The sequence below is a fragment of the Anolis carolinensis genome, unplaced genomic scaffold (genome assembly GCF_035594765.1).
Source record: "Anolis carolinensis isolate JA03-04 unplaced genomic scaffold, rAnoCar3.1.pri scaffold_7, whole genome shotgun sequence".
NCBI classification, from domain to species: domain Eukaryota; kingdom Metazoa; phylum Chordata; class Lepidosauria; order Squamata; family Dactyloidae; genus Anolis; species Anolis carolinensis.
The window spans coordinates 357,569-368,051 of NW_026943818.1; the positions used below are offsets into that span (position 1 = coordinate 357,569).

The 10,483-nt window shown below is 49.1% G+C and overlaps 1 protein-coding gene across 1 annotated transcript in view; it reads left to right on the forward strand.

Moving 5' to 3' along the window:
- dab2ip (DAB2 interacting protein) overlaps nucleotides 1-4,788 on the forward strand; it is a 120,115-nt gene extending 115,327 nt beyond the window's left edge. Inside the window, 3 exon segments of the mRNA XM_062959747.1 lie at nucleotides 702-916; nucleotides 3,021-3,108; nucleotides 3,215-4,788. Of these exon segments, the coding sequence (XP_062815817.1) occupies nucleotides 702-916; nucleotides 3,021-3,108; nucleotides 3,215-3,382 (471 nt within the window). The 3' untranslated portion in view covers nucleotides 3,383-4,788.
- Nucleotides 4,789-10,483: the final 5,695 nt, after the last annotated feature.

The window sequence follows — 10,483 nt, forward strand, 5'->3', positions numbered from 1 at the left end:
CATTAACTCTAGGCAGACAGAACTCAACTGAACTGACGCAATTGGTAGGCACAAACACTTGTGTCTGGATACTCCCTAGTTCCAGCCACACATCCAGGTCATCATCGCTTCTTGGCAATTAACTTTTTCCACACTATGGTACATTCTGTATGACGGAATCAGTTGCAATACAAGCATGGCACACATTGCATTTAAACACTATCAATACACAAATCCCACATTAACTCTAGGCAGACAGAGTTGTGTCTGGATACTCCCTAGTTCCAGCCACGCATCCAGGTCATCATAGCTTCTTGGCAATTAACTCTTTCCACACTATGGCACATTCTGGATGAGTTGCAATACAAGCATGGCACAAATTGCATTTAAACACTCAAATACACAAATCCCACATTAACAGGTCGGCCATTTTGTTACATCATTACGGCCAGGAGGAGAAAGTCCCAAAGGCCCTGCCTTGAACTACGTTTCCCAGAATTCTGCAGCCACGCGATGGGAAGACGGGACACGAATGCGATATCACCTCTAGGAGACCACGTTCGCCAAGTCCGCAACTATGTGGACGATCGCGTTGTAGCGGGAGGTTGGGACTTGTTTCCGAGCCAAGCACCCCGGCCGCTCTTAGTGGCCCTTCCCGGGGAGGGTGGTCTCTGGGTGGGCGGCCGGGCCGTGTGTGCCAACGCCTGCCCCGCTTGCCCCAGCAGCAGCAGCAGCAGCAGCAGGACGTGGTGGTGCTCCAGGACAAGCTGCGGCTCTGCAACAAGAAGCTGGAGGAGTACGAGGCGCGGTACAAGTGCCAGGAGGAGGCCACGCAGAAGCTGGTGGTGGAGTACCAGGCGCGGCTGGAGGAGAGCGAGGAGCGGCTGCGGCGGCAGCAGGAGGACAAGGAGATCCAGATGAAGGGCATCATCAGCAGGTACGAGGCCCAGAAGCAGCTCCACCAGCGCTGCGCTCTGGAGTCCGCACGGGACGACCACTCCCACCATCCCCAACAGCCTCCCGTCCCACGTTCACCCAGCCTGCCCTAGAGATCTATCTCCATAGAGTGCCGTCCCCGAGTTACACACAGGAGAGAAGAGAGAGAAGGGAAATCGCATTTCCGGAAGAATCATCGTTATGGGGAAAGCACCTATTTATTTATTTACTTATTTATTTACAATATTTATATTCCGCCCTTTTTTCTCACCCCGAAAGGAGACTCAGGGCAGATCACATTATACACATATAGGGCAAACATTCAATACATAGAACCGAGACAGAGACAGACGCAGAGGCAATATAGTGAAATATGATATATGCAGTAATATATAATAGCGTACATGACACAATATATATCCTCTAGGTAAATATGATATGCGCAATAATATATAATAGCGTACATGACACAATATATATCCTCTAGGTAAATATGATATGCGCAATAATATATATTATTATATAATAATATTATAATAATAATATATATTATTGTGCATAAATATATATTTATTTACAGTATTTATATTCCGCCCTTCTTTCTCACCCCGAAGGGGACTCAGGGCGGATCACATTATATACATACAGGGCAAACATTCAATGCCCGTATACACATAGAACCGAGACAGAGACAGACACAGAGGCAATATAGTGAAATATGACATAATCAATAATACATAATAGCGTACATGACACAATATATATCCTCTAGGTAAATATGATATGCACAATAATATATAATAGCATACATGACACAATATATATCCTCTAGGATATGCACAATAATATATATAATTATATATTATAATTATATTATAATTATATTATAATAATAATATAATTATATATTATAATTATATTATAATTATATTATAATAATATATATTATTGTGCATAAATATATATTTATTTGCAGTATTTATATTCCGCCCTTCTTTCTCACCCCGAAGGGGACTCGGGGCGGATCACATTATATACATACAGGGCAAACATTCAATGCCCATATACACATAGAACCGAGACAGAGACAGACACAGAGGCAATATAGTGAAATATAATCAATAATATATAATAGCGTACATGACACAATATATGTCCTCTAGGTAAATATGATATGCGCGATAATATATAATAGCATACATGACACTATATATATCCGCTAGGTAAATAATGATATGCACAATTTTACATATATATATATATATATATATATATATATATATAATTGTGCATATCATATTTACCTAGAGCAGGGGTCCCCAAACTTTTTAAACAGGGTGCCGGTTCACAATCCTTCAGACCGTTGGAGGGCCAGACTATAGTTGGCCACCGAGCAATAATAATAATAATAATAAATAGGGTTGTAAGAGACCCCTTGGGGCCATTGAGTCCAGCCCCCTTCTGCTTCTGTGCACCAAAAGCAGATGCAAAGCACCCCTGACAGATGGCCACCCATCCTTATTATTATTATTATTATTATTATTATTAATAATAATAATGGTTGTAAGAGAAGAAGAGACCCTTGGGTCATTTAGCCCAACCCCCTTGTGCCGTGGGGGCCGGATAAATGGCTTCGATGGGCCGCATCTGGCCCCCGGGCCTTAGTTTGGGGACCCCTGACCTAGAGGATATATATTGTGTCATGTACACTATTCTATATTATCGCGTATATCCTGTTTACCTAGAGGATCTATACTGTGTCATGTACGTCCTTCCCAATGTTCCTATGACGACCCATAGACCCCATAGATGTCCAGGGTCCCCATAGAGCAGGCATGGGCCAACTTCGGCCTTCCCTCCGGGTGTTTTTCGGACGTCAACTCCCACCATTCCTCGCAGCCTTTCCCCCCTCGGCCGCTTAAGTGATCTTCTTAAGCATTCGTGTAATGGCGCACAGGTTACTCAGTTGTTAGACCTTTCAGGAATTGGCCTGTGAGGAATGGTGAGGGTTGACGTCCGAAACACCCAGAGGGAAATCAAAGTTGGCCAGCAGAACAGCAAAAAGCAAACCCAAACTTCACAATACGGCCCGGTTTCCCCTTCAGGTTGATGTCGGTGGAGGAGGAGCTGAAGAAAGACCACGCGGAGATGCAGGCGGCCGTGGACTCCAAGCAGAAGATCATCGATGCCCAGGTGAGGGGCGAGAGCACGGCCCCAGAGAGAGCCCTTCCCGGTGCCATGGCACATGGGTGGGTAGCCTGAGCCTTGACCCGTGGCTTCTCTCTCTTTCCTTCCGCAGGAAAAGCGCATCGCCACCCTGGACGCCGCCAACGCCCGCCTCATGAGCGCCTTGACGCAGCTGAAAGAGAGGTACAGCACCCAGACCCGTAACGGGATCTCCCCCACAAACCCGACCAAGTTGCAGATCACGGAGAACGGCGAGTTCCGGAACAGCAGCAACTGCTAACCTGCTGTCGGAGAGAATGAGAGAGGGATTGCGAGAGAGAGAGAGAGAGAGAGAGAAAGGAAAGAGAGAGGGAGCAGACGGAAGGGTCCGGTGCCCCCTCCACCGCCCCCCGTCCTCCCCAGATGTGCCAGGAAGATGTGCACCCACCCCTCCATCCTCTTCATCACCAAAGACGTCTCGCGTGGCCGGAAACGCAAAGTGGCGCAGGGAGACTTTGCCGACGGTTGTGCTGGGCTTGACTCCCGCCGACGACCAGAAGCAGATCCCATGCGGAAGAGCGAAGAAGGCTTGTGTCGTTGCGGAATTTTTTGGCCCAGGTTCGCTTCCCGGCCAACGCACCAAAAGTTTCTTGCCTCCTGTTTCAAGGGACTCCCACCCTTTGCTGCTGCTTCGGGGGGCCGAGAGACGGGCAGAAGAAAGAGAATAAAAAGGGAGACAGCTGGTGGGCAGGCTCCTCATCGGTGCCCGGGTCCGGCGCTGATGCGCAGCCCTGTTTCCCGGCCACTTTGGGGCTTCTCTCAGACTCGGTTCAAGCTCACTGTGGCATCGTCCCTCGCTCTGGAGTCCATCCTCTCTCCGCCGTAGGTCCCAGGCCCACTGGGTTTCCCCAAAGACAACGGAGGGGGGAAAGTCGCCACTGTCCTTGCCTTTAGGGGGGAAAGCATTCGATTCCTAGGCCTGGCGAACCGTCTGGGCCAAGCTCCTCCACGTCACCAATGCACTGACTGTCCTGAGGAGGTGCTGCGAGGAGCAAATCGTCAAGATAAGGGAGGGGGTTACAGGGATGATAGATACCTGCCACTCAAGATTCCCACCATGTTGGGGTCAGAAGCGGAGCCATATCATCTGACATTGAGATGCCCGCTGTCCGTCCCATCTCGCTGCTTGCCATGAGCTTCCTTTCTTCTTGGAGGAAGAAATAGGCACACGTATCCACATGGAAGTAGGCACATGTATCCAAAGCCTGGCCTAACTATAAGCAGGCGGCACGAGCCTGTGTTGGCTTGGACGAGGCCACATGTGTCCAGCTTTGCTTGGAAAGGGCTGCCGGCCTCAGTGTCGGTAAAGCCGGGCCAAGAGTGGGGGGCAGGGTAGGTAGTGACGGCCGTGCAAGGATCGCACAGGTGGAAAACCAGTCCGTATTGTCTTGCGCCCCTTGTCCTGTACTTTTCTGCCCCAAACAGTGTGTCCAAACGGTTTGGGGAGGGAATGGCGTGACCCTGGCACAGACCCCGGCCCTAAGCCGTTGGTTGTTTTGGGGGAAAATGCTGCTAAACTAGGAGGAGGAGAGAGGACGGGGAGCGACGCGATCGTTGTTCTGCCCGGAAGGACGCGCGAAGATCGGTAACGCCTGTCTCTTTTCTTTCACAGTATGCGTTAGGAATAAAAACAGTCCAAAACCAAAACGCAGTCCGCTTTCTGGAGTCCTATCCTCTGGTCAGGGCAGTGGGAAGGTGGCCACCCCGAAGGGACTAACCAGCAAGGACTAACCGCCGCCCGGCGCCGACACCCTGAGTTCCCGGATAGTAAAGGGCCCGGCAGCGCTACTAACCCTCCCAGACACAATATTAAGGCTTGCGGGCGGATGGCGAGGGGCAGGGGAAGGGGGCAAGTAGGCGCCTGACTTAGAGAGCCTGGCCGTGGAAGGAAACCGGGACGCCTGGTTACGAAGTTTTATGATGTGTGTGTAGTGTGGCGGTTACCTTTTGCGCCCCAAATGTGTGCAAGAACAAATGTTCCCCTCCCCTCCGTGGACATGTGGGTTTGACCCTAAAACTACGAACCGTGTGCTCCTAGGACTTGAATGTTCTGGACACGTGTTTTGGTGCCAAGGGAGAGGTCGCAGGAGTCTCACAAAGCGGAAACGTGGAGCCTGGGCATGCGAACACCGGCCTTTCTTTCCGCCCGGAAATGCCACCCTGAGAAGAACAGAACCAAAGCAGGGCGGCCAGAACGTCGCTGACGTGGTTTCTCCTCTCCACTAAAGACCCGATTCCAGGCAGCTCCCTTAACAGGCTGTTGGGGAAAAAGAACGGGGGGAGAGTCCCCAGCCCTGACCCAGAGACCCACAGTAGGGCTGATGTGGAACGAGCCCCAGTGACACCATGTACGCCGTTTGCCACATCAACACAAACAGATCTCATGTCACTGAGGCTGTGTAGAGACATGCGCAGGCAGATGTGAACGGCCCACTTCCTCTCCCGACAGAAACCGGCCTTGCCCTGAGACATCCTTGGGTGCAACTGGGTCCCGGGCCATTTCCGAGACCTCGTCCAAATCGTCTGCGGAGATGACACACAGAACACCGTGAACTCAAGTCATGCCATTGAATGTATGATAGTTTTAACGTGCCATTTCCGACTCGCAACCCGTGCTGGGAGGAAACGGGACCTCGGTGCCACCCAAGCGCTGCAAGGAACACCCCGGTGCTTCCGAAGTGGCCTTTTCTGCCAAATTCCACAGGAGAGACAGAGAGGAGGCCTTCAAAGACATTAGGAATAACAACAAAAGCCATGCGGACGACGCCGTTGCTCCGTTTCCCTCTGACCCGGGTGTCGCGAAGGGGAAGCCAGGCCTCCGGGCACCACGTTCCAAAACCTGCTGCTCTGAGCCATTGACAAAAGGACGTGTGGCATGCCAAAGGGAGGGACATACGTGTCGGATGCGGTCCTAGAGACAAAGACCTCAGTCTCCATCTACTATATCTCATTCCCAGAAACGGGTACGAAAGCGGTCCCCGTATTAGTATTAGTAATTAGTCAGGTTCCAGGTGAAACGTTCTAGATTCCCAACGGGCTTTGAGAGTTCCGTTTCTGACCCAAGGGCTGCTCCGGCTCCGGTCCCGTCCGACTTGGACGAAAGCTGCTGCTCTTCCGGTTCCAGGCCAAACAGCACAAGTCGGTCCGACGAAGCGTGTCCGAATTAGAACTGTCCAAAAGAGAAGCCGACGGATGTTGCTGTCCAGTTCTCGCTCTCCTCTGCAGAGTTCCTCTCTCTCTTGTTGCTCCTTCCGAACGCCTCCGAATCACTCCGGAATTTCGGCATCGCTTTCCTCCGAACGCCTCCGAATCACTCCGGAATTTCGGCATCGCTTTCCTCCGAACACCTCCGAATCACTCTGGAATTTTGGCATTGTTTTCTTCCGAAAACCTCTGAATCACCCCGGAATTCCGGAATCGCTTTCCTCCGAATGACTCTGAATTACTCTGGAATTTCGGCGTTGTTTTCTTCCGAATGACTCCGGAATTCCGGCATCGCTTTCTAGGCACCGTCCCGATTTCAAGAGCCGGAGCAACTCTCTTTTTCCTTGCGAGACAATAAAAGCGGGTCCGGAAGAGAAAGGCGAATGCCCGACGGACGGACGTTTTCCTCTTTTCCCGGGCAAAGCAAGCGACGTTGTGTCCACGTTTGGTCCCCGGTGGGGTCTCGACTCCATGCCCCCCGATATGGGTCTGTTTCCCGCTCAGTTGCAGCACTGTGTCTTACATAGATCTAAATATATATATATACATAATATATATACCTCCCTCTCTCTTTCTGTATATTCGCTTTGTTCCCGTTAACGGCGGTTTGGAAAACGAAATGCGTGTTTTTTATACCCTCTTATAAAGGAAAACCAAGCAAAAAAAACCCCGAATTCTTTTGTAATTTAACATTTCAAATCCTCGTAGTGATACGATGATGATAATAATGCGAAGCTGAGTCGCCCTCGGCCTCATTTTGGAAACAAAACCAATGTAATAATGTACAGAGAAACTTGTCGGTGTCGAGATGGGGGGGGGGATAATAAATATGTGGCCGTGCAATTTATGTACATTTGCAATTAGAAAAAAATATTAAAAGATTTATTTAGCTATTTTCCTCAGGCGTCTCTCTGTGGGAATTCGTCTTTGCCTCCCAAAAGGGTTGCACCTGCGCAGGTGAGTGTTTTGGACTCCAACTCCCATAACGTGGTTATGCTGATGATCCCTTGACTGTCTAGACCAGTGATGGCCAACCTATGACACGCGTGTCAGCATTGACACGCCTAGCCATTTTTGCTGACACGCTGCCACACGCAGATTGATTGGATGACTAATGTCTTTTGTGGCCAAATTTGGTGGGATTTGGTCCAGTGGTTTTGTTGTTTACTCCATGGGATTCATGCACATTACATTTATATATATACAGTAGAGTCTCGCTTATCCAACATAAACAGGCTGGCAGAACGTTGGATAAGCGAGTGTTGGATAAGTGAGACTCTACTGTATGTGTGTGTATATACAGTAAAGTCTCACTAATCCAAGCCTCGCTTATCCAAGCCTCTGGATAATCCAAGCCATTTTTGTAGTCAATGTTTCCAATATATCGTGATATTTTGGTGCTAAATTCGTAAATACAGTAATTACAACATAACATTACTGTGTATTGAACTACTTTTTCTGTCCAATTTGTTGTATAACATGTTTTGGTGCTTAATTTGTAAAATCATAACCTAATTTGATGTTTAATAGGCTTTTCCTTGATCCGTCCTTATTATCCAAGATATTCGCTTATCCAAGCTTCTGCTGGCCCGTTTAGCTTGGATTAGTGAGACTCTACTGTATATATATATAATCATTCTATTATTATTCTATTATTATATTACTTCTTATTCATGACTACATTGAAACTACAAGAGAGAGAAATCAGTGTGGAAATTGCAAGAGGTACCATAGATTGTTGTACATGGAAATAATGATTTATTAAATACAGTTATATATTACAATTATATATTTTTGTTATTTAAACTATATATATTGTGAAATTATGGGGTTTTTTCTCGAAGTGACACACCACCCAAGTCATGCTCAGTTTTTTGGTGAATTTTGACACACCAAGCGCAAAAGGTTGCCCATCACTGGTCTAGTGTCCCGTTCCAAGAGGACAAAGACAAGGTCCAACTTGGGACTTCCTTCCAGACGTTTTGGACTGCGACTCCCATAACGTGGACATGCTGATGATCCCTTGGTTGACTCATGTGTCCCGTTCTAAGATGGATGTCAAAGACATGGTCCAACTTCAGCCCTCACTCCAAGTATTTTGGACTCTGACTCCCATAATGTGTGTATGGAGATGATCCCTTGATGGACCCAAATGTCCAGTTCCCAGAAGACAAAGACGTGGTCCAACTTGGGCCCTCTCTCTAGTGTTTTGGACTGTGACTCCCACAACTTGGGTATGCAGATGATCCCTTGATTGACTCAAATGTCCCGTTCCAAGAAGACAAAGACATGGTCCAATTTGGGACCTCCCTCCAGATGTTTTGGACTCGGACTCCCATAACTTGGGTATGGAGATGATCCCTTGATTGACTCAAGTGTCCCGTTCCAAGAGGACCAAGGCATGGGCCAACTTCAGCCCTCTTTCTTGGAGTTTTGGACTCAGACTCCCATAACGTGGGTATGGAGATGAGCCCTTGCTTGACTCAAGTGTCCCGTTCCAAGAGGACAAAGACATGGTCCAACTTGGGACTTCCTTCCAGATGTTTTGGACTCCGACTCCCATAATGTGTGTATGGAGATGATCCCTTGGCGGACTCAAATGTCCCGTTCCAAGAAGACTTCATCTCCCATCACGTGGATTTGCCTTGCGGACGAGGCGAGTGCCTGATGGGACTTCCCTCCTTCCTTGTCAACCCGATTTGCAATTCCCGGCCTCCTTCTTTCCTCCTGATGACAAGTCACAGAGGCGGTGGAGGCGACCATCAAGGAAGCTCGACAAGGTCTTACTTCATTTCATCTCGGCTCGAATGAAACCGTAACTTGAGTGGAGCTTTGGAAGCCTGCAAACAAGGCCACGCGTGTGCCACGGACTTCCTCCTGGAGACCCCTCTGGAGACCCCTCTGGAGACCCCTGAGCAGCCTCTTCATACTCATTCCGACAGCCTCACTCCATCCATCCCGTCTCCACTGCCTTTCTTCGTCCGTCCTTGTTGCCAGGCAGCCACCTTGGAAGAGGCTCATTAAACACTCGGAAGAATTAGCACCTGCGCCTCATTAGCGGCGACATAATTAGCTCCTCGGAGGGTTGGCGGAGACACAAACGAGCCCAGACGCCGCTGTGCCGCCGGGCAAAGCCTTGCCGGTGCCAGGAGCCCAGAGAGACCGCCGCTGCGCTCGCCATTGGCCTTGGCAGGCGCCGCTCCCCACCTGCGCCGTGCTGCGCGTTGTCGCGTCTGTGCCAACGAGGACAGCGAGCCGGAATGTGTGCAGACGCGACAACCAAGGCTCTCGGGACCGTCTTTTTTTGGGAGTCCTGGGCACAACAAGTGGAGGTGCCTCCGTCCTTCAAGAGTCCAAAACAACTGGAGGGAAGGCCGAAGTTGGCCCAGGCCTTGGTCCACTTGGAACCGGACACTTGAGTCAACCAAGGGATCATCTGCAAACCCACGTTGTGGGAGTCCGAGTCCAAAACTCAACCCACGTTGGCCCAGGCCTTGGTCCACTTGGAACCGGACACTCGCAATTGATCGTGCCCGTCTTGAGCGTCTGGGCCACTCCAGCAGCCAGGCCTTGAAGCTGCAAGGCCGTTGCGTGACCATCAAGGCAGCCCAATGGCAACCTTCGGACTTGATACACATACAGTAGAGTCTCACTTATCCAACATAAACAGGACGCCACAACATTGGATAAGCGAATATGTTGGATAATAAGGAGGGATTAAGGAAAAGCCTATTAAACATCAAATTAGGTTATGACTTTACAAATTAAGCACCAAAACATCATGTTATACAACAAATTTGACAGAAAAAGTAGTTCAATACGCAGTAATGATATGTAGTAATTACTGTATTTACGAATTTAGCACCAAAATATCATGTTTTGAAAACATTGACTACAAATCCAGAACGTTGGATACGAGTGTTGGATAAGTGAGACTCTACTGTATATATAAACCCCACTTGCCTCGTTTCCAGCAGACATCACAGCCTCTGAGGATGCCTGTTGTAGATGTGGGCAAAACGTCAGGAGAGAATGATGCTGGAACATCGCCAAGCAGCCTGGGAAACTTGCAGCCAAACCTGGCGATTCCGGTCGTGAAGGCCTTCGATATATACACAGATATAAAAATTATACACAA